We start from the raw sequence: 24,835 nt of genomic DNA, 5'->3' as shown, positions 1-24,835 counted from the left end.
CGATGAACATGTGGCAGCAATCAGTTACGTGACATGATGGTCACCTACCTTGCTGGGGTTGAGCTGTTTCCTGTCCACTGGCGTAGAGTCCTTGATCATCACCAACGTGTCTTCTCCAAAACACTGACTGTAGAAGTTCTGGGAGTGTGGGGGGGGGGGGGAACTGTGTAGTTAGTGTACAGTATTTTTGATGATATAATCTATCATGATTTTTATTCAAATATCAAACAGATTGCATTGCCATTCAAGGCTATTCATTTAAGAACAAAATGTTTCAAGAGCACTTAAAAGCACGAAATAACTCGAATGCCATTTAGAGTCATTGACATATTTGATTGAAGAGCGAGGCTGACATCGCATTGCTCGTCGCGACATTATTTCTCCTTTAAAGCATGTAAATGAATGCCGAGCTTTCCAAGCTCTCTAAAAATTCACTAAAAACAGATGGATGATTGTGAGTCTTGCCTTCAGTCATTCTGCTCACTCAGAGTCTCTCAGTCATTATCAGATTCCACCAGTCCAGCCAGGAACCATCTTCCCCTCTCACTCCACCTCAATCACACACTGATTCACAACATGCATATCAGTCCCCACACACACACACTTTCCTCTGTCGTACCTCCAGCCTGTGTGATATCTCAGGCAGATGTGTGATCCCTGGCTCCTTGTAAATGAATTCCCGCTCGTCCAGGTCGCCGAACTTGGCCCCGTAAAAACCCACCCGGAAATAGGTTCCAAACATCCTTTTATGGCCCTGAAGGGAAACAAAGATTTTATATCACTCTCTAATCAGTATGATATTCCTTCTCATTATTTTAATAACCTTTTATGAGGTCTTTATTGTGAAGAACACTTTGATGTGTTTTGTTTAAAATTTTGATATGCCTGCAAAACCATGTGAGAAAAATCTTTTCTTGTTGAGCAAAACAATGATATTAATTATCTTTTTCAAGGACCTTTGTCATTTAAAGACATTTTAAAAGAACATATTCAATGTCCTTAAGATATACTGAACAAAGAAATGGAGGTAACTAAATGATTAATTGCTTTTCCATTCTGCACAAGATCTTTCTACCTGATCCACTGCAGTATCTCACCGTCTTTCCCATTTCGGCTTTAACTTTAATTGAATAAATGAAGCACTCCCTACAGTGTCATATAGTTATTACCCTCTGAATGATGTTATCAAAGGCTCTTTGAAGTTTGTCATGAGTGGATCCCAGTTTCCTGAAATCTCGATGAGCCTCTAGGATCGGTATGATGATCTTGTGGACTTCATTCACTGCTTCGTAGAGACCACCCTGAGGAGAGAAGCACAGCGCTGGTTAGCGTGACAAGACACAGTATATAAAGTGGAAATACTTTCATTTAACAACAAAAATCTTAAACCAAATGTTCTATGGCATGGCTATCCTCCTTATTTATTGACTTGTTATTATAAGCGTTATAGTTACTGCATTAAAAGCACTTGGTCGTTGTCATCCTGATAACAGGGTTCACACTCTTCTAGTGATCATTTCTCTGGACGTTTCCATGAAATTTTCAGCAATGTTCTAGTTGGTATGCCTGACAGAATCCACACAGTGTACTTATAATTTCCTCCCTGTGGAACTCTGATTTAAAAGATGTGCAGTCTATGGCTATAAATTATCTATGAAATCATCTCCTACATGCTCAGAAATTATGACCGATACTGCAAACACACCTGCAGGCGTACAGCACTCCACTTAATTAATACTAGTGCAGCGGCTGTTCAAAATGTGCCTGTTTGGAATAGGCTGATTGCTTGGCCTCTGGTTTTGCTGCTTAAAGCGTCAAACTTGACACTTTGCTTCACTTACATTATTCACAGTATCAGCCGCTTAAGTTTGCAGTCTGCATGTGCTACCAAGCGACATGACCCAGGGGTGTGCTCTCAGCATTTAAGATATACGTTTCTTCCCTGATCCACAACCACAATCAAACCCTGAAAAGTGTAGGGTTAGCTAGCTAGCTACTGAAGATATAGCCTACTGAATGTATACACATGCTGCTTTTGCTTTTTAATGATTATAACAGTGAAACAAAGACCGACCCTGCTGTACAGGAACCAGTGAAGGGAAGCAGGGAAACTTTGCTGATATTCAACCAGCTGTGTGTCATCACATTGTGCGCAGATGAACGTTGTTTGACTTCCACCAGAGATCCCTGCCTGTCCAACGGCGGAGGTCCAGCTGCTGGCAGCAGCACGAGGCGAAGCCAAACACCGTTCATCTGCACACACTGTGATGCCACACAGCTGGGTCAGTATCAGCAAAGTTGCCCTTTATATTCATTGTCTTCTGTGGCGATCAGCAGTGATGTGGTGGTTCACTTTTACACTGTGATCTGTAGCCTATAGTTCAGCTTTAGTTTCTAACTATCTTTGTCTTTTTTTGTCTTCAAACACAGACTGTAGACCCCTCTGTCTGCTTCTCTCTGGAATCACTATTTTATTTCTCCAAAAATATGATAATGACTTAACTTTAGTGTCCATTAACAGCACACTCAAAAATCTAAATTTGTGCACATACTGACTGTTCTCAGCATACTTAATATTTTCTCTTTCCAGTGAGAACCCGCTACATACTCAAATCTTGGCAGGAATCAGTTTGTAGTATGGATTTAGGACACAGCTACAGGCCTCTACGTTAATAACACTAAACATAAATATCATGGATATCAGTGCAGCTTCGTGTCTCACATTGCTGAAGAGCTCGGCAGCCTGCTCGAGTAATCCCACCAGGCCGCTTTCTGTGAAGTAGCGTCCTGAACACACCCCGTCCTCGTCCGGGGACAGGATGTCATCCGACACCGCCGACTCCTCCAGCACGTTGGGGGAGATGTTCTGAGGAGAAAATCAGTCAGCTAATCAATCAATTAGCCCTCTTAATCAAATAATCAATCACATGGCCGACTTTAAAAGGAGATGTCCTACAGTGGGGAAATGGAACTAATTTAATGACCATCAAATCAATGACCTGCTGACTGCTGCAGGTTAAAGTGTCCTGTACCAGAGGTCACATGTGCGACACAGCTCATCGATAACACCATCATCGCAGTTACTGCTAGAACTGTTTGTTTTCAGCTCAGCAGAACAGTCGGTTCACATTTTCCCACAGGAGCACATTCGCCTCTTTTCCCCCCTTCAACTTCAAAGGCGTTGTGTTAAGCAGTGCTACCAGGGGACCATATTTATATGTTGACGTTATGAGTGTACAGCTCCCCCCTCTGGACACATACAGCCGAATTTGGAAGAAGTCCTTGGGGATGTGTGATGCAGTGTGTTGTGCAGAAGAGGGTTTGCCTCCGTTCAGCAAAACAACCAACAGTCACAACAAACAAAGGATGAATGCTTGTTTTGTGTGGCTGTAACTGTTCCTTTTTTTCAGTCTAGACATGGTTTTATTATTAGTTCCTTGCTAATCTGCTGTGTTTATCTGTATTTGTGATCTCTACCTGGAAGGTGACGCTGCCAACAGGCAGGTACTTGTGATCTTCCAGCATGCTGAGATACTCGGCCACCAGGGCAGCAGCGTGGACCAGACACATGGCCGACTCAGTGTAACACTTCCTGTTGTTGTGCTTCTCTGCCATGTTCTGCAGCCAGGTCAGACGGAGGTCGGGAGATGTCTGGTAGCCCTTTGCTATCCTGAGGAGGAGAGAAGAAGGGTGGTATTGTTATGTTCTTCTTTCCTTTCCTATAATTAACCAGATAAAAATCTCATTAAGATTAATATCTCTTTTTGAAGACAGACTTTGCCAAGAAGGCAGCATGGAACTAGATCAGAAACACAACATACACAAGAGACTAAGGACACAGTCAGACTGACCGCTAACCATCTAAATAAATAAGAAACAAGTTTGTTAGTGGAGGTGCTGCAGTCATGATGCATTTGGTGACTATTATGTTGGTATGTTCTGGCATGAGGACGATTATTTTCGTTGTCGACTGATTAGTTATTTGGACTATAAAATGTCAGAAAATTGTAAAAAATGTTGATCAGCATTTCCTAAAGCCCAAGATAGATATGTCTACAACCCAAAAATATTCAGCTTATTGTCAAAGGGGAGTAAAGAAACCAGAAAACATCCAATGTAAGAAGCTGGAATCAGAGAATTTTGACTTTTATTCTTTTAAAAAAATGCTAAAAATGATTGTGAAATTAGTTGCAGATCAGTTTAATAGTTGACCAGTAATTGACTTATTTAATAATCTATTAACCACTGCAGCTCTATGTGGCACAGGCCCAGAGAAAGGGACAAATAGTCTTGACTATGAGGAAAAATGTATGCATTTGTAATGTGAAAAAGCAAAGATAAATCTCCATCAGTAAATGTGTTAAACTTCCTGTTTTGACATCACGAGAGGTACGTCAGCAATATTCATAACTGCAAACTGAAGCAGGTGAGTAAAAAAAACTTTTAGCTACAGACTTGATTTAAACTTGAAATGAGTCAGAAGCTCCACAGAATACCTCACATACACGACTATGTCACCCACAAGAGTTTATTCCTACAGTATAGCAATAAATATCTACATAAAGAGAGTGAACATCAAAAGCAAAATGTGTGCATGAGAGTGAATGTGGCAGCGATGAAAGTATTTGGGTCGATTAGTGTTTTTATGGGCAACAAAAAATATGGAAAATGTTTCCCTGTTCACTGAATGCATGAATAGTCATTAGCCTAACAGCATGGGAATAAATCTAAAACCCTGAATGAATTTATTTATAAAGCAGGTGAGTCACTATACTATACCTACAAATGAATTCACGCATCTGGAGACCAAATGCCTCGCACATCAATGACCTGTGTGTTCGGGGAGCTCAGAGGTAAACGCTGGGGTGAGTCTAGGTGAGTGTGTGAAGCTAACGGGTCGTTCCATGCGGCCGTCAAACACTCACCAGGTGACTGGGACCCAAACCCAAACAGAAAGGTGCATGATAAATGACACGTGTAGGTGACATTAGAACATGTTGAGGTAAAGCGCCTAAATCAACACACAGCACATGTATGCTCTCTTTGTCCCCCTCCGTCTCCTTACACACACACACATACACACACACACACAGACTGTTTGCATTTGCATATACACAAAGCTAGATCAGAAGACTAAACTGCTACCACATGGTTACCATAGCGAGGGCACCAAATAGAGGCAAAACAGCGCAGACCACAGAGAAATAGGAACCAGCAGCACAACACAGAGAGAAGCCACAGGGTGATGAGAAAGAGGGAGAAGAGAGTGAGACACTGAAGACACAGAGAGACAAAGAGGCAGCATTTCATGGATGTTGATTGTGTTTTTCACCTGTACATGAGGTCCATGAGCATCTCAGGATCTTCCTGGAACTCTCTCATCTTCACCGTGTCTGACAAAATACTGTTAAGGTTTCTTAGAAGCTCATCCACCTGAAAACAGAGACAAACACATGAGGCAGGCATAAGGCTGTGATCCGATCAATATCAACACTGTGATACAGTAGCATTTTATACCTGCGAGGGCAGCTGAGTGTTCTGCATCTCATTATCCTCCTCTGCGTAGGCTAGGATGGTGCGGAGTGAGCGTCGTAAGTATTCCTCCTCGAAGTCTGAGGACTTGCCCACCAGCGAGGCCAGAGACATGGTGACCTGCATCTTCACTCTTGAGAAGTTCTGACAGAGACAGATGGGACCGCAGTGAGTGTCAGTGTTAAACATTTGGCAGCGTTTGTCATGCAGTAAGACAAAGTGCACATAAAAATGGAGCATGGCAAGGCTTTCATGTGACTATGGATTTCCACAGACTCGATAATCTAAATCTTTTTTCCTTTTGCTGCCTTCTCTGCAAGCTATAGAAAAAAAATGTATTCATGGCTAGACAAGGCACACTAACACATAACAGATAAACGCAGCTAGCAAGAATATGAACATTCCCTCTTCTGGCAGACTACATTTTGCCTCTAAATTACTTAGTTACCATAAAACTTCCAATAATGGTCAGGGCATGTATTTTTATCAGAGGCAGTACATTATGTTTGTCTGTCAGTTCCAAAGTACTCAGTGTGCTTTAAATACCATGATAGTCTTTAAAAATGTCCTATAATATACATTATAAAATGCACTTTTTGCTCTTATGGCTCAATATAACAACATGACAGACAGCTATTACCACTGCTTTTCCTTCTACTACTACTTCTACCACTACACCCATTCTCTCAGTTGTTGTCTTATCCTAATATTAAAACATATAAGGCAGAATTCATCATTGTAAATAATGACCTACTAGGTTACTAGAACATATTTGCAATCACCTTTGCCAAAAAGAGCATCACTAAATCTAAACTGAACGCTTGTATCCTATAAGGATGTATGCATAAAAGATAGACAAGCAAATCTACACACTTTAATGTATGAAACATTTCTTTTTGGTGATATAATTTAAAAGATATTATTCTATTTATATATTTATTTGCATTTTATTGATATCTACAGAATGAACATTTTGACTACTGTCTAGTAATTCAATTATTCCTTTTAAACCTGACCTTCAAATTCCCTACAGAGATAAAAAAAAAAAAAATCTGAATAAACCCATAAAATAGATACAAATTAAAAATGCACTGTTTTTTGTTGTGTGTATGCAAATGTTGATGTGTGGAGGATATTCTAACATGCAATGACAATGTATTCAAGATTTCTAAGCCTTTTCAAGTCATGCAATACAGTGTCTTTGGAAACACTTTGCTTGTGCTATGCTCATTTTGGTTATTTATCGGCATTTGACAGTGCACAGAATAAGAGAGCTGCAATATAAGGCTGCACCAAATTGTCTGAAACTTAATTCATAACATTGACATCGATTACATTCAATATAGGGAAGCTGCACAGCTTTTTGTTTTCTTTTTGGCACATCTGCTCACTCTGTTTAAACACATGATTTTCTGCACAGTTGCAGACAAAGATTAGGCTACACTAATTTTATAAGTATTATGCTATTTGTAAAATTTAATTTCAGTGGGGTCTGCTTAGAATTGTTTCCATTTTGTGTGATGGAAACATTTCAATAACGCCAGAGCATTATGAAGTCCAGAACTCAAAATGTATTGAAAAAAGATAGATGTTATCATTTCCAAATACTACAGCATGTTTCTATCTACATAATATTCTGCTTGGATCCATATTTGTTGGCATTTAGCCTTTCAAAGACAAAATTTTCACTGTGGTCAAAAACAGTTTGCTCTCCCGTTTGCTGCACACAAAGGGAGGCACACACCTGTATTAATTGGGCGGTCTAGCAGCAGTCTAACGGCACCGAAAATTACATTTATATAACCACAAGAATAATATTATCAATTCAGCTCTAACATCGTTATAGTAAATTTATTGTTACAAAAAAAAAAGATCATATAATAAATCTGCATTTGCTTGACACTCTATCAGGATGTCTCCACTTTCATACAAAGAATGGAAATAGAAAAATAACGAATAAATTGTCAGTTTGAAGAGAGCTGATGATGATCCCAAAAAAGCACAGTGACAGCTGGTACAAATCTAAGAGCACGATTATTGTTTGATCATTATTTTATGCCCTTATCAGATGCCTACTTGTATTTATGTTGACGAAACTGGTGGGTTATATTCATTATAGAGACCTGACTTGATAAAAATAGATTTGCTCGTTTAATGTAATAAATCATTTTATTCAAATTGAGGATTTTCTCTTTTTTCTTTTTTAGGGCAATGACATCACGACATAAGATGACAGACATTTGAAGCTTCACCCGAAAACCTCTATAGAAGCTTCGAAGGCAAAGAAAATTCGGTACAGCCCCTCTGCAACAGACATGTTATTATACAACTGAAAATGGATAATATGCAATACAAATGTCAGTAAGCTGTTTCTGTCCCTTGCCCCCTCCCTTTCCTCGTCTCTCCATCCTTCACACTACCTGTCCAAGATAACAGGCCTGACAAACACCCCTCCATCCTCTGCGGCGAGGACCGTGTGCATGTGTGAGAGGGAGCGCGCTCGTGTATGTGTGAAGTCCCATCTATCTCCAGCATGACCAGCTAAGCGGGAAATGATCTCCCATTAGCAGAGACATAATCACCCATGGATCATCTCTACGGCCCCATTCTGTTCAACTGAGCATGGAGCCAGAGCCTAACCACCCATCACTGCCCTCTAACTCAGTGTGTACGTGTGTGTGTGCTCAAAAGTACCCTGAATGATAGCTTAAGTCAACACACAACCCTCTTTGTCTTTCTCTATCCTTTTTCTTTCTCATAAGCCCCTTTTCCTCTTTCCTTTTCCAACCTTTCCATAACTGGACAATGTTTAACCACAGGTATCTGCTTTTAGTGATTTGTTCCATTACTGGAAAAAAAAAACAAAGCCTGTTTTTTTTTTCTTCTTTTTTATTACCACAATCTAAAATTAAAGTACAAGATGGACAGGGGGAAAAAGTGTGTGTGACACACGCAGAGGAAGACGAGGGCAGATGAAGGGATAAAAACATAAACAAAGGAAGAGGTGGAGAGTAAGTCCTGTATGGATGAGTCATACGGCTGCTACGCTAATTCAGATCACAGCTCCCTCTGTATACACCATATAAACAAACATACGCTGGGACACGCAAATGGGAAATACTCTTTAAACTGTAGATACTCTGTGTGTGTGTGTGTGTGTGTGTGTGTGTGTGTGTGTGTGTGTGTGTCTAAGTGTGCTCCACAGGCTGGTGTCTGATTTTCATTAAAGTCTACAGACTGTAAACACAGGAAATATCAACTGCAACAGCAGTTATCGAACTAGCAGAGAAAATGAAAGAAGATACTCCATCCTAAACCCTCCTTCCTACAGATCTGTCTCTCTTCAATCTCATCCTTTTTTTATTTCCCTCCATCACTGCTTCACCTCTGGCAAAAACACTCTGCTATCTCCATCGTGATTTCCTCCTTCTCCCCCCCTCCCTTTCACACTCCCTCCCTGCCCTTGAGGCGCATATACTTACACATATGTACCGAAACACGCACACATACACACGCTCAGAGGTCTGGCTGTCATTAGTTAAAGAGGGGTAGGAACATGGGGAGGCAGACAGTGACATATCTCTCTGCTCTCTACTCAGAGACACATCCTTCAGCAGAAACTTTCTGCGGCGTGCTCAAAATAGACACGGAAAAGACATTAAAGCCGAGCAGGAGAGGAAAAGTGGAGAAGATAGGCCGGGATGTGTGCGACTCCCCGCTTCTATGTGTGCCCATGAGAACATGTATCATAAGCAATTCTGAGCTCTCATGTGCACTTAAATTAAATTTGATCCGACATAAATGCAATTCCTTCCGCAAGCTTAGATGTTAGAGAAGGTTTTATCTGACATTTGCTTTGTGTGTGTGTGTTTCTATGTGTGTGTCCTTTACAACCCATTGGAACATATAAACAGGATCATGTTTTGTGTGTGTGTGTCCTTACACTGGCATTGCTGTAGCTGTATCTCATGATGAGGTAGAGGGTGGCACAGGCCTGGCTCCTGTTCTCATCGACAGGGCTGCTGCAGTACTGAAGCACCTTCTGGCACAGGTCCGCGCACTGCTCTGCCTCCTCCTCAAACAACAGGTCCCCAAACTGCACACACATACAAGCAGATGTAACCAGGTATGCACACACACACACATACATACACAAACACACACACACATACCATAAATAATTCTGGCTTGTATCAGCAGTTTGCCACCCCCACAAGCAAATAAGAACATTTAATTTAGACGCAGATAGTGTTTCGTGTAAACACACCAACCCACACACCTCCTCCTGAATTTTTGAAAAGTGCAACCAAACACACACACACATCATGATGAAAGTACCTTGACAACAAGCGCTCTGAGTGTGCTGAAGTTGTGAGAGAGGAAAGTGCTACTCTGGTTGCAGGTGAGAGAGTGAAGTAACACCTTCAACACCCCGCCAACCACGCTGTCCTTACACTCAGCCAGTGGCACCGCCTGGACAGGACACATGAAGAAGAAAATTAAAAACAGAAAAACACCACACCTATGGAAACACTGGGAAGCACAAGCCAAACTTACAACAGAAGATCAACATGGAGTCCACACACATATGTTTCAAGCTGAGACTGAAAGAGTGTGTCACATGTGTGGAAGGCATATTGTGCCACCTTTGTGTTCTGCTTATTTAATACTGTGTTCATTCACAGCAATTAAAAACATTTACCTTTGCAGTCAGCCTGTTTTCTACTCTGTTATTCACTCACATTTGACTCAATTATTTCAACCCGTTCTCGAGAAAGCTGATCGAGGTTTAATCAAATATCTCATCAGGAACTTTGTCGGTATTTCAATTATTCATACAAATAACAGAGTTTTAATAGGGCGTGCTGATGAAAGATAATCTACTGTTGATTTTCAGGTTCCCACAGCCACAAAATACTGAAGGTATACTATGCAGGAATTGTCAAGTTCTCCTTGGCTTTTTGTCTCACTAGATTTGCGTTTTTGTGGCACTGTGTTTGCAAAAGCTTCGTCTTGGATGTGTGCTGCTGACACCTATGGGACCAGGTCGCTATGTTTGTCAAAAATCCTGACCTCACCTGCACTCTTTGCCCAAGAACATCCCCACAGCAAAATAAGAGGAAAATAAGACCATACAAGCAGAGGGCAGAGTCTCTGCAGATAAATACACCACCTAACACTTCTAGTGGGTCATAAGTGATGACTAAGAGGGATTACTTTTCTGTCAGTCTGTACAAAAATCCCGTTTAAGAAAACCTTATAATATGGTGCAATCTAAAGCAATACACAGTGGACTCAATTATATTTTTCATGGGTTCATTTTCTGTACATGCAGTGTTGAGATATCACATGTGGCAGGTTACTGCGTTCTGACCTGTACGATGGTTTCCAGCAAGTCCAGCACTATTAGGTTCGACTCTGTGGCTAAGTTTCCACTGATCAGAGCCTCCTGGTCCAACTCTGCTTTAGTCCTAAAGGAAGGTGATGAGAGCAAGACAGATATTTAGAGAGGAAAGGATGGCAAGAAAAAAGGCAGGCAGAGAAACAGACATTGATAAAGCAAGAGGGGAAACAGAAAATTGGACAGCAGACATGCAAAGTCATAACTCACTTATCCTGTCTGTCGTTGGTCTGTCTCCACTGAGTGAGGTCTTTTCTCCAGCGTAGGTTCTCTCTCTGACCCAAGGTCCTGTCCATTCCTGTGAGGGGATTCAAAAGCAGCTAATCAATAACAGGTAGGGAGAAAACTATTATGCATGAGTACAGATTATAAACTAAAGTGTATCATAGGAATCAATGCAGTCTAAAAGATCAGGTAACATTATGTGTTATGACAAAACATTTATTGCAGTGCAGAGTAGTAAACTAGATTTATGCGTGTGGAAAACAATGCTGATATAAATTTGACATATAGAGCTGTATTTACATTAACTTGGTCTCCTTATGCACCAGAGAACACCTTCATATTTGAAATGCTGCTGAACTAAACAGCAGACGTAAAATTCCTGAAAAACACGCTAACCTGGGCGTAGATTGTGTGACCTAAAATTGATTCTCACAGTGACTTACTGACAGCACATTATTAAAATACTGATAACATTCTGAACATTCATGTACACCTGAATGTTCACTCATTTTGGAGATAGTTCCACTTAAAACCTCTGAAATATAGCAGAAAACGCAGAGCTAAATTCGACAGAAAAGCAATTCCAAAAGGTATTCCTTAAAATGCGAGGAGATACATTACCTCCGACTCGTTTCATCATCTCCCCGCGGGCTCCCATTCCTCTCAGCAGCGCTTCCTCCAGCTGCAGCTTGGCCTGCTGAGATTTCTGTAAGGCCTGGGTGCTCACTTTGTCACTGCTCTGCTTCCCCTGCAAACACAAAGTGCATACAGTCTTAATATACTGTAGTAAATACATTCATTTATCTTTAAGTTCTGTATGATAACTATACACGCCATCCCCGAAAGCTTCCATCTGTGTTTATATAAATAGAGAATACATTTAAATGAATGCTGCAAAACAAAGTCGATAAATGAGCACACTGACCCCGTACTCAAAGCAGGACACGCAGATAGTAAGGAGCTCCAGCAGCTTGTTGAGCTGCGAGGGAGGCATATCTACAGTCCAGCGCTGAATCAGACTCCTATCAGCGTTCTTCATCACCCACAGGAAGCACACCAACAGGTGGCGACTGGTGTCTGCTGCCAGGGTGGCTACAGATTTACCTTGCTGGAGGGAGGAGAGGAGAAAGATATGCATGATACAGTGTAAAGTAGCTCACAGAAGGAGAAAGAGAGCCAGCACTTACTCAGAAACACACACACACACACAGAGGTCCATACATGCATCTGCTGTATGTGCATGCAGATTGAGAGCAAGTAAAGAAGTAAAAGTAATGCATATATGAAAGGATTGCAGTGTGTTCAGAGGTTAAAAAAACATTTCCTGTGTAGCAGATAGTCAGGGGATTGCTATGAAATACATCATCTACTGCTCTCCCCATTGAATCACACAGTGTATATCACAAGTGCATCTAACAATCTCATCGTATATCACTCACAAGTTTCTCTAAACCACAAACATGGCCGGCCACTTCCTTCCACACTGGCTTTAGTGAGGTATGGTTCTCTTCCCCATCTTAATAGGTGTTAAATCCACTGCAGATTAATTTACCTTCATTCGTCTGATGATGAATCACTACTATAGAGGGCTACTGCTGCTTCACTGTGTGGCAGCTTTGATGAATGTAGCCATTAACCTCCTAGTGCTCTAGGTGTCCCACCTAGAACCTGGTTTCCAGGCCTCTGTTTCACGGCAGGACTGAGTGAAGCTCAGCAGAACCGACGTCAAATATTCGTGGCGTATAATCAAAAACATCACTTGTTTATTTGAAAATGTGCTCCATGTGAAAACCCGTTTCTGTTGCTAACATTGTTTGAAGGGGAGCTGCTTGAAAATGTGGAACAAGCGCCATGTTTGGATTTGTGATGGATACCAGGCCGATGGCTCAGTTGTGTGAACATCAGTTTTTCCACAACAGTATTTCATGTAACAACATACAAGGGACTGATTCATCTCTCGGTGAGAAGCAGAGAACGGGAGAGAGAATGGCAGCGTTCAGTTTTAGTGCCTGTGTTGTTGCTGTAGCTACAGTTGATGGATGTGTTTGTCAGGGAGGACGGCCCTGTTCACTTATGATGGCAATGCCTTCCCATAAACCATCTCCCGCAGTCGAGTGTGTGTGTGTGTGTGTTTGTGTGTGCGTGATTTTTCAGGATGGATGAAGTGTGTGTGTGGCTCTGACAGCTAATCAATCTACCTCAGTGCAGCTCACCTGTTAGGAGGCAGAATACTCACAGATACAATCACACACGCACATGCACTTTTGAACTTTTAAAAATAATGAAAAGCACACTACAATGAGCCGATCACCTTAACATTAAGAAATTATTTCAGAATTTTTTACCACGGATGCCATGGAAACCAGAACATTTCGTCCCAGCGTGTTGAAGGGGTTCCCGGCAATCGCCATGGCAACAGACTGATTGATGGGTGGGACATTTTCAAGGTCATCGTCAAATCCGCCCGTCTTGTTTTTCCCGCCGCGTGTGTCAGAAACTATGGAGACAAAGCGGGGTCAAACATGTTGAACTGAAGAAGCATAGGAAATTAAATTATAGCCTTTAGCGTGCAAAACTTCAGACACTACTGAGTATCATCAGAGTTAACAAAGACTCCAATCATGCAATACATGCTTGACGAACACACCACACAATGAATAAAGTAATATAGTTAGTTGGGGCGTGAGTGGTTTAGTGGAGAGGGCAGGCGCCCCATGTACAAGGCTGTTGCCGCAGCGGCCCGGGTTCAACTCCAGCCTGTGGCCCTTTGCTGCATGTCATTTCCCCTCTCTCTCTGCCCCCTTCACACTTAACTGTCCTATCTATAAAGGCAAAAATGCCCCAAAACATATCTTAAAAAAAACCAAAACAAAAAGTAATATAGTTAGTGGATTAAAACAAAAACTTGATCAAAATATAGTCACATAACAGTGGGTATGATAAATTGATTATTAGAGGAAACTGATAAACTGAGCTCTACAGTAACCTAACAAACACTGGTCTGCCGGCGACGACATATCCCGGGCCAAAAATGGTCTTCGTGGGACACCAAACACTCCAATGTGATTATTGGATAAGTCCAACAATGATCCAATTATCATATTGTTGCTATGACAAAAGCAAATGCATGCAGTACAAAGTGCGACAAACTACAAAGGGAGGAAGTAATTGTGAATTAATGTAAGTAGAAGATTTTCACTCAGGAGACTCAGGAGACTGGAGTTCATGTCCCATGTGAGTCAACGCTGGCTTATTATTTGTTCGTTTTAACTTCATATAACTTTGTTAGGACGCCGAGGTAACATCCTGCATGCCGGCATTACTTTCATTATAGAACTATTTCTGAACAATAACAGAACTTCTTGACTGGATGTTCAAATAATGGTCATTCAGCATCTCAGTATTTGCTCGGAAGTGTGAAGGATCAATTGCGTCTGTTGTGCACAACTGTGTACAGAATATTGTGGTTGTGGTTATTCCCTCTGTCTCCTCTGATCGCAGCTGTCTCATGGCACGCTCCTGTTCATTATGCACTCTATATAACATGCCCAGATGCATGGGGCGCACAAAATAAGCCAGGTATGAGGAGGAAACGTCAGAGGGCTGCGTTTAGTGTTATTCTATCACGCCCAATACTCGAAACATATTGACTGACCCGATGAGTGTTTGCCCATGTGAGTCCACTTTTATTGTTTGGGGCTCTGTGTGCCACGTCACCATTTCTCAAATCTCATTCATTTGTTTGTGACATGATTTGTTACTATTCATGTTGCTAAGTGTAGAAAACATTAACAGTCACCAGACATTGATCTCCTTTGTTCTTTGTTCAGTGAATTAATATTTATAAATGTTAATCGTAGCAGTTGTCGCCTATTAATGCATTTTTAGCACCTTGTTCCCAGCCTTTAAATACTGTATTGCGACCATTGTTTAATGTCAATGTTCATCTGTACCATAACGGCTACATTTATGGTGAACACCTTTTGCTTTCATCCTCTTTTTTTTCTGTTGTTTTCTATTTGTCAGTTATCAATCATCAATACCTGTTACACCTGGTACCTGTGGACACCGACAACATTCATGCCTGTGTTGTAACCCTTTGCCTACATTCATTTTCAATACAATTTCTGAACTGTAAAATCTGCCGTGTTTGTATGAGTGAAGCCAGTGAGTGGGATTCAAGCTACCCAGCCAATGGAAGTTGTTTTCAGTGATCTTCTAGTCTCAAAATGCATTTTGTTGTGTGTTAATCTATTATAAATAACTTGCGTCTATATGTACTCTATATGTCCATGTGAGAACTGACAATATAACATGAAGTTCATGGATCAACAAGTATTTCAAGTGCATGTAATATTAATACGTATGCGGTCAATGTCTGAGAGCTTTTGTGTATTTGTGTGTGTATATATATACCAGTGAAGTCCAGATAATTGGTGGAGTCGATGATAATCCCCACCAGGGAGAGGTAGAGAGCAGCCACCTTGGCTCTGACCTCAGGTTTAATACAGCGATGGTCGAGATCGTGGGAGCACAGCAGGCTGTAGATGGCATTGATGGCCTTTCTCTGGACCTTTCCCCTGTGAACACAAGAAGACGTTGTTTTGTATGCTTTATTGAATCCACCAGTGACATTATAAGTATATATCATTTAGAGGTTATATATATTCTTAGGCCTTGGGATGTTGTTTTATTTATTAGACTGCGTCCATGTCAAAGCAATTATTTATGTGTGAGCGGACATGCCGTGATTTTCTTTAATTTGTGCCTTGAAAGAAAATGAAAAGAACTTTGGATGGAACAGCTTTGTCATAACAAGATAATAGGGAGATAACTCGAAGGTGTCTGTGTTTCCATACCCCTCGGACTCCATGTCTAGGGCGGCACTGAGCTCCGTGAGCAGCAGACCGGTGAGGTAGTGCTGCTGCTTGAATTCCTGAGAAAGCTCAAACAGCCCCAAGATCCTCTGCTGCTCCTGGAAACTACACGAGCTGGAACTCTGAATGGAGACGTGAAATGAAGGAGTGACAGACACGATGAGAGGCATGGGGGAACAGATTTTTCCTTAATGCAAAGTAAAGCACTTTTTAAACTGCTCTTTTTAAACTGAATCCTTTCTAATCTCATCTACTCGATGTAATGACTCCCCATAGCCCCCTTTTCAACTCTCCTTAGCACTACTTGTATTTGTATTTTCCTGGATGTTTTCTCTTAAATGGCAAATGTAAAAGCATGAAGGCCCAGACATTAACAGTGCTCACTTATTGCAGCTGTTATAATACTCCTCATCCAAACCAAGGGGCTATAGAGGGTGTCATATGCTGTACAGATTATGAAACCTTCTGTAACAAACCATGTTTTAGAGCTGTATAAATAAACTTGAATAAATAAAGATGACGCAAACACCTGAATTACAAATATACATAAGTGGAAACGTTGACAGATAAGTGTGCAGACCTGTGAGGAAATAGATGGACATGGTGAGGCAGGAGCGGACGCAGGGCTGCTGAAGTAGAGGCTCAGGTTGAGGTAGTGCTCGTGACTGCACAGGATCCGAAGGAAATCCAGGCGCATGCTGATCAGTGTGGGCATTGACACACACTTAGCTGACATCTAGGGAAGACAGAGAGCAAAAACATTAATATATTCATACATGTTAATACTTAAAAAACATAAACAGAGGGTCATTAAAATGTCTTGAAAACACTTAAAAAAAAGACTCATGGAAGCCTCTTCTTTCAGAATCTAAGGACACCTTCCTCATTTGGTCTGAACTTTTGGACTTTCCAGTTTGATCTGAATCAAAAGTACAGGAACTCTCCTGCGGACCACAGTCTGAAACACCGGTCTGACGAAAAGAGATGGTCTTGGACTGGATCAAGCTGAACAAGCTAGTGTGAAAACTTTTTTTGGATGCTTCGAACTTTCAGATGAGTTACAGAAAGTTTTGGCAGGCTATCATCAGATAAGAATAGGGTAGCACCTCAGTGTGCAGTGTGTATGTGCGGTTTAGCGACAGGGAGAGTGACGGTGGCTGCGCTCAGGGCAGACAGGTGTCGGCAATCGGGGCAGAGCAGGATTCAGCAATTTAGTTGGCAAGTGGTGGTAAATGTACAGTGTAGGTTTGTCCATGAACAATGCAACATAACATAATGAGCCACAGTATCACATGTGGAGAGGAGGAGACGACTTTATGAAGAGTCAGATCTACAAACCAATCAATGTCAAGTACAGGGAGATGCAACATGCAGGTGATGATGACAAGACATAAGTATGACATATATAATTCAGTGCGCTTACATAAATGCAATGTGAAACCAAATGTAACCAAATAAGGCCCTAACATTAAGTAGTTCCCCACAGCAGAATTTACAGAATTCATATTTTTAAAGACACATTTTAAATAGTTCTGGTTTGTTATCTGTGTTATTCTACCTGGTTGCAGTAGTTTTTCACCAGCTGAAAGACAAATCCTCGGTCCATGAGAGACAGCAGATCGTAGAGGAAGAAGGCCAGGCTGATGTTGACTTTCTCTGCTTGCTCTACCTCCTAAAAACAACAACAATCAACACACAGCAATCAGTAAGCTGCACTGAGTGGATCTTGCCAAGCATCTAGCTGCAAAAGCTGAGCTTCTGATACCACAGAGACAAATATAATTAGCACTTCTAACTCCCTGTTGTTTGGAGGACACAGACAACATGTATACGGAGGCTGAAACAGCTTCTACCCGAAGCAGGAGAACAGAAAGTACACAGATGCAGAGAGGAGTTTTGGAGTGGACTCAGTTACAATGACTGAAATGATGATGAGCAAAATGTATCAACATCATCATCATATTCCTCACCTTTTGCTGTTTGACAAGGATGGTCCCGATCTCAGCTGTGACTACGGAGACAATGGTGGTGATGTCATCTTTGAATCGGTCGGAGAAGTGGTTTCTCCGAGGGACACTCTGCTTGTCGAGATGAGACACATGCTGAGCCATGCTTTTCACCTGTTTGAGCAATCACACACACACACGCACACACAAATGTAAATCATCTGATAAAAAACAAAAAGGGAAAACAATGGAAATGCACGTTAATTGAAAGCAAGAGTGATGAATATGCATGTAAGCCAATAATTTGTCGAGTAACCTGACAGATAAGAAGCGGATGTGATGAAAAAACGGTGACCTGATAATAAAAGAGGGACGTTTCATTATTTATCGGCACCTTCTATCTTCATTTTTCACCCAAATTAAAAAAGATGCCTTTTAATTAATTAGAGGAAGCATCCTCTAGTGAAGTTATTGAAGGAAGAAACATAAATAAGTGAGATGAACCGAAGGGATGAGAGTGAATGTGAGTGATGATACACTTCCAAAACCCCAAACAGAGTGATAAATTGTCAGGCAGCTTGATTAATAGCAGACTACAGTGATTTCAAAATGCCCTTTTGTTCACCGCACAATAAAGCCATCATTTATCTTTTAAGGAGTGTGGCCACGAGGTCATGTATTGTTTGACGTGACTCATTTTTATTACTTAATTCATTTATCATTAACAGCCTCAGCGCTCCTCACTTTTTCTCTTAGAGCTGAGTGTCAATCAAAAAACAACCCTCTGTAAATAAATAAAAAAAGCACACTGACCAGCAGCTCAAAGAAGAACCAGGCGTATTTGTAAGCGTTCTCTCTGCAGACCCCGGTGCTGACAACCATCTGCAGGGCCAGCTCCTCATGAAACTGCTGCAAGAGAGAAAACACACAAACTGTGGTGAGAAACAGCCTCCCTTAATAGAATGTAGCATATTTTACAAGACAGAACATCTGCAAGTATTGTACTGAATATCAATATGAATTAATTTTGAAATATTGGCTGGGCTTTGAACAGGAAAAAAACATTGACCAAAACCCAAACAACCACAACAGCAGTGTTCTCAGTGTCACACTCCCACCCTGTGGTGAGCAGAGGGAACTGACGGTGAAAAGCTCTTCACTGAATACATGCATAATCCGAACAGTAGGAAGCAGAATTCAACTGAAAAGTTTAATATTTTGAATTCTGTATTTTGGGACAGCAGTTGTATTACAAAACGTACATGAAGACAAGAAATGTTTTTCTATTTCTTTCTTTCTTTTTCTTTTGTACTCTGTGGAAGAGAGGTGTGTGAACATTAAATGAAAAATGTGCCAGGGGGAGACTTAAGAGAAAATATAATAAAAACAATGAATGAGGTTTGCTTGAACAGAACAACATTACAGGGTCATTCATTCAATACCTCCACAAAATATGTCTGTAAGGGCTAACATATTTGACCCACTTGGTCGATTTAATGGAATTTAATGAACAACGTTTTTTTTAAAAACAAAGTAATGTTTTCCTTAACATGAATATAATTTATTGAAAAGTTTTTGGTTTTTTTTGTTTTTTTGGAAATACTGAATATAATATATTGTTTAATTAAATTATTTCTTGGTCAATTTTGTGTCTGCACATTGTAAATGAATGCTATGTATTACAGGCTCAATCCACAGACTTGTGTCAGTTTTAATCATCAGGACATCTTAAACATCAATACTTGGGGTACCCTATAGCTCAGTGGGCAGAGCTGGCACCCCATGTACAAAGGCAATGTCCTTCCCACAGCAGCCAGGGGTTTGATTCCAGCCCATTCATCCCCTCTCTCCCCCACTTTGATGCTAAATCTGTCCTGTCCAATAAAGGCATAAAAACAAAAACAAATCTAAATCTTTGCTATAACTTGGTTTTAAGTACAGTACAGAGGCTTGGTGCTTCATTAATAGTTCAATTAAATGATAAACCTACTAAAAGTGATGCTTCATGGCCTTCTTTGCGTCTTTTTCCTCAGTCTCCTCTCTTGTTTTCTAACATTTGGATGCCTTACTGTGGATTTTTTTTTACATCAATATTTATTTGTATAGGGACAAGTACGTAGCATAAAATAATGCCATACACCACAGTATTAATAGCCTATGCCAATTTGCAATGTCAGTCCCTAGATGGGCCTTTAAACTACATAAAGCTCAACAACAAATACACAGACAGTACAAAACACAAACCCAACCATAAACATGTACATTAAGACCACAAAACAAGGAAATACAGACAGAACAATACAAGAAACCAACTATAATACAACAAAGCCCCATAAACAAGAATCTCATGACTACATTCTTCATTGTCTTCTTCAAAAACTGTTAGTTTGAGTTTAAAATGATCCCAGTCAGGATCCAGTTTGAGATCAACAGAAAAGGCTGTTTGTACAAATGATGATTTACATAAGGGCACCTTACAGTTCCCGCTGGATGCTCCACATTTACTGCGCCTTAAAGTCTGAGTGTAGCAACAAGGTCACTGAGCAACTGAGGAGCCTGCTTATATGGCCATTTATAGATGAGTTTAAGATCAGCAATTTTAATGAAATGATCCAAACTTAACATATTTTATATCTTAAGTTCATGGCAATGATGTAATCTTATCAGTTTACCGTCCAAAATTTTAATTGTTGGATTGTATATCATCATAAGAGCTTTAATTTGCAAATTTACATATGTCTCAGTTGAAATACATCAATTACTATTTAATTATTCCCAATTAATATGCAAATGTGAGCAAAAAGGTGCTTCAAACTTTAATCTGGAACCTGTGGTGTAATATCTCACATACTATGATGATGGTGGGGGAAAAAAAAGTTAAAGAAAGGAAGAAGTTTTTTACCTTCCTGTTGGAGGGCCTGGTGCTTCCTGCGGCGTTCTGGTGGTTGTTCAAGTCCACGATGGTGGACATGCGGCTGCCTGGGTTGTTGTGGCCCTGGAGACAGAAACACACAGGTTCCATCACATTGAACGTGATGGATGCATTCATTAGAGTGGGTGTCTGGTGGCCTATTAGAATACCTAATGTACTGTGGGGACGAATTGCAAATTACTGTTTTGTGTGTATGTGCAGGCATGCTGGGATATTTACATACTGCACTCTGTGTGTGTGTGTGTGTGTGTGTGTGTGTGTGTGTGTGTGTGTGTGTGTGTGTGTGTGTGTGTGTGGTTTGTCAAATATATAAACCATTATTATACACCGGCCTGGTGAAATATGGACTTTCAGCAAAAATTAGGGAAGTTTTTTTAGAAGTTTATATCACACACTTCTTAAATTAATGCTGATTACCCTCTAAGAGTACATCAGTATTGTTTAGTAGTTTGTAGAAAAGCTAAAAAACAGAGCTTACTCTATGTGAAACCTCTCCTTTCAAACCTGTCTTTTCAATTCCCTTGAAATAAATAAAGGTTTTGTGAGGTCTTGCAAAGATATTTCGGGAGATTTGGTTTGGGAAAACCCTCTGTACCTTGGCAGTGAGGATGTTTTTAACCTCAGCATCCTCAGCAGAGGTATTTGGACCGTGGAAGTCAGGGTTGCTGCTGCTGCGGATTCTGGAATGGAGGAGCATGGAGCCGACCGTGGCTGCCGTGGCCCGACCCATGGTGCTGTAACGGCTCTCTGCCAACGGTAAACCTCCTGAATCTGAACACGGGTTCATGGATACAGTAAATTCTTAATTCTTAACACAATCACAGCAAAACTGATCAAAGGAAAAATGCAAACAAATTCATACTTATAGAATACTGTGTCAATACCTGAATTCTGCATGTCTCGAGGAAGATCAGGCAGACGAAACACCCAGTAGAGGTAGGTCGCCAAGAGGCTGTTTCTACCCTGCTGGTCCCTGATCAGCTCCTGACTGTTATGAAGACTGTTGACGATAGACACCACTGATTCGAAGGCTATCTGGGCCAGATTGGCTGTAGGATACAGACATGAACATACACACAAAAATGTTAGACCTAAAATAACAATCATGCAAAAAAAGGGAACAACATCCTAAATATCATCATGGCAAAAAATGCTATCGTTCCTTGGTCTTATAAATTAAGTTTAATCACACTGTGTATACACTGTGTAAACAATCAACTACTGATCAATTTATCTGCAACATTTTTAATTTACTGACCAATACTGCCACATATTCACTGGTTCCTGCTTCTCAAATACAATGGTTTGCTGGATTTCTTGCTGTTTTACATCATTAACTGTTGGTTAGACAAAACTAGAAACCAGAGGAGCTAACTTTAGCTCTAGGAACTCATTTTATACTACAGGCTAAAAAATAAATGGCAAATAATAAGAAGAATGACAATAGCTGTTAGTTGCAGCCCTGTAATCAATGCTTGTACCAAATAAAATTTCCATGCCTTGCCCAAAATATCAAATTGATCTGAAGTACAGTACACGCTCAGAAGTATCAGGATTTTTGCCAGTATTACTCAGCTTTAAAAAATGTCCACAAAATGTCTAAGGTGCCATTTCTCTGCAGCAGCTGTGAGTCAAGCTAAGTGCTCACCGGTCTGGCCAGCGATGACCATGGGCTGCATGATGAGGGTGAAGAGTTTGTCCATCACCAGATGGAGGAAGAGGACCAGAGGCTCTAAGCTGGAGGAGGACAGGGAGATGATGCTGAGCTTTAGCTCGTGCTCCAGCTTGTTCTCTGGAATCTTCTCCTCCCTGACCCGCAGCGGGAATGTGGCTCCACCCTCCAGGGCGTGGCAGAGGGTGAAGAAGCGCTCCAGGTGGTTGTCCTGGTGCAGAAAAGGGACAATTTGTTACAGTGTGGTACTTGGAGAGGAAGCAGAGTGATGAGAAATGACAGAGAGACAAGTGTAACAAGACAGGGTGCATGTAATGCTCCAGGGTGGATGTCTGACTACATTAGAGTGGACATTTGCTGTATTATGTATGTGCACACTGATGTTTGGACTGCGTGTGTGCATGAGAAATAGCAAGGGGAAGCAAAAAGACAGCGTTGTTCTGTTTGTGTCTGTGTGTGCAACGACTCCTCACCTGTGTGTGTACAGATGACACGGCCTGAACCTCCAGATTGAAAAGTCCTTTGTGACTCTCCATCCACTTGACCGGAGGGTTCTGAGCAGGAAGTTTCTACACAACAAAGACACAGAAATTACAAGTGTGACTTCCATGTCTGTATTCAGTCTTTTAGTGGTCTAAGAATACTTTTGTGGTCCTTCAACGGAAGACACTACTGGTCAAAACATTGTTTTTTTGCACTGGTCTATTTTGAGATTCTGGGCTATTTTGCCTCCATGACATGTCTTCTTTCAGACGAGTGTAAAGAAAACATCCAAAGTACACATTTAGGTCTTTATTTTAGCTCAGATTTCTGTTCTGTGAATTTATGCAAAAGGTAGTATAATAACAAGACAATGCTTCATTTGGATTTGTGAACATAAGATTTCACAAAAGATGTAATACAAAATATTAATGGTCTTAATGTAAGTAATCTACCAGGGAAGTTTCATGGTGGAATTTATTAGTTAAAATTTTTACCCTCTTCACCTGCAGTGTCTTAATTTTAACTAAAAAAGTATGACATTTTACAATACATATCTTTAAAGACCATTTTCTCAAATGGAGATTTTTCTTCACATCAGAAACACTAACATACACCAGACTTTTATTACAACCTATAGTGTTTTACAGGGTTTTGTTAATATATGATTTATAGCCTGATTTTTATAACATTTTATTCCAAAAACATGGTGAAAATCTTTATTTCCCTACGGCATTTGACAGTATTTTCTGATTTATGGACTGATGAAAAGAGATATAAAAAAATTCCCTCCATAAAAAAACATTTGACTTTAATACGTCAACAAAATGAAACAAGACTTTTGAACCTGGCTTTATCCAATGTTCAGATTTCTGTTCTGGAAATGTATGTAAATAAGTGCACATTTAATAGGACAATACTCACTTGCCAATTTAAAAATAAAATTTTAGAGAACTTGTAATACAAAACATAATGTCCTAATGTAAATCAGTGGATCCCAGCTGGTGGGTCGCAGTCCAAACGTGGGTCATGGGTCTTTTCTCAAGTACAGTGATTTTCCTACACAGAGCTTTTATTTTGAAGTAGGGCTGCCACGATTAGTCGACTAATCGATGACTAATCGATGACTAATCGACTATCAAAATAATCGGTGAAATATTTTAGTAGTCGACTAATCGGTTTGAGTCATTTTTCATAGACAAGTACTATAAAAGTACCCCAAAATACTCTTACTGCAGCTTCTTACGTTCAGATATTGGCAGCTTTACACACTCTCCCGTGACAGTGAACTAAAACCCTTTGGCGTGAGTATGAAACAAGACATTAGATGACGTAATTTTGGGGTTTGGGCGAGACAGGCCGACATTTTTCAACATTTTAACACATTTTTCGATGAAATGATTAGTCCCCTAATCGAAGAAATAATCGACAGATTAGTCGACAATGAAAATAATCGTTAGTGGCAGCCCTATTTTGAAGTGCCATTTCCTACTGTAGAGTAAGTGAGTAACGGATAACTACTTTACAGAAACAGCAAAGGAGCTCAACAACATGGCCAAACACAAGTATGACTCTGATTTTATTAAACTATGTGGACCTTGAACTAATGAATACAGAAAAATCTGAACCATGTGGCTGGACCAGTTGGGACCCACTGATGTAAATAATCAACTTGGGTAGTTTCATATCTATTGCTTAAATGTTTTACCCTACTGACCTGTTGCCCTGTAGTGTCTCCTCTTAAATCAGTAGCACAATATGGACATGCAG

General features: G+C 40.6%; 1 protein-coding gene across 2 annotated transcripts in view; it reads right to left on the bottom strand.

Moving 5' to 3' along the window:
- The window catches only part of dock8 (dedicator of cytokinesis 8), a 73,738-nt gene that overhangs the window by 10,738 nt on the left and 38,165 nt on the right, over nt 1–24,835 (bottom strand). For both annotated transcript variants that reach the window (XM_050050543.1, XM_050050544.1), the window contains 25 exons: nt 23,059–23,154; nt 22,562–22,796; nt 21,798–21,962; nt 21,509–21,684; nt 20,884–20,976; nt 18,795–18,890; nt 18,006–18,155; nt 17,594–17,707; nt 16,616–16,771; nt 16,018–16,157; nt 15,575–15,738; nt 13,504–13,655; nt 12,084–12,266; nt 11,780–11,906; nt 11,144–11,231; nt 10,907–11,003; nt 9,871–10,005; nt 9,476–9,628; nt 5,518–5,676; nt 5,333–5,433; nt 3,478–3,670; nt 2,723–2,866; nt 1,170–1,301; nt 620–754; nt 49–138 (listed from right to left, as the gene is read on the bottom strand). In XM_050050543.1, coding sequence (XP_049906500.1) covers nt 49–138; nt 620–754; nt 1,170–1,301; nt 2,723–2,866; nt 3,478–3,670; nt 5,333–5,433; nt 5,518–5,676; nt 9,476–9,628; nt 9,871–10,005; nt 10,907–11,003; nt 11,144–11,231; nt 11,780–11,906; nt 12,084–12,266; nt 13,504–13,655; nt 15,575–15,738; nt 16,018–16,157; nt 16,616–16,771; nt 17,594–17,707; nt 18,006–18,155; nt 18,795–18,890; nt 20,884–20,976; nt 21,509–21,684; nt 21,798–21,962; nt 22,562–22,796; nt 23,059–23,154 — 3,474 coding nt within the window. The remainder of the gene's footprint in view (nt 1–48; nt 139–619; nt 755–1,169; nt 1,302–2,722; nt 2,867–3,477; nt 3,671–5,332; nt 5,434–5,517; nt 5,677–9,475; nt 9,629–9,870; nt 10,006–10,906; nt 11,004–11,143; nt 11,232–11,779; nt 11,907–12,083; nt 12,267–13,503; nt 13,656–15,574; nt 15,739–16,017; nt 16,158–16,615; nt 16,772–17,593; nt 17,708–18,005; nt 18,156–18,794; nt 18,891–20,883; nt 20,977–21,508; nt 21,685–21,797; nt 21,963–22,561; nt 22,797–23,058; nt 23,155–24,835) is intronic.

The sequence above is a fragment of the Epinephelus moara genome, chromosome 8 (assembly GCF_006386435.1).
Source record: "Epinephelus moara isolate mb chromosome 8, YSFRI_EMoa_1.0, whole genome shotgun sequence".
Classification (NCBI taxonomy): Eukaryota; Metazoa; Chordata; class Actinopteri; order Perciformes; family Serranidae; genus Epinephelus; species Epinephelus moara.
This window is presented reverse-complemented; position numbering and strand designations above follow the sequence as displayed.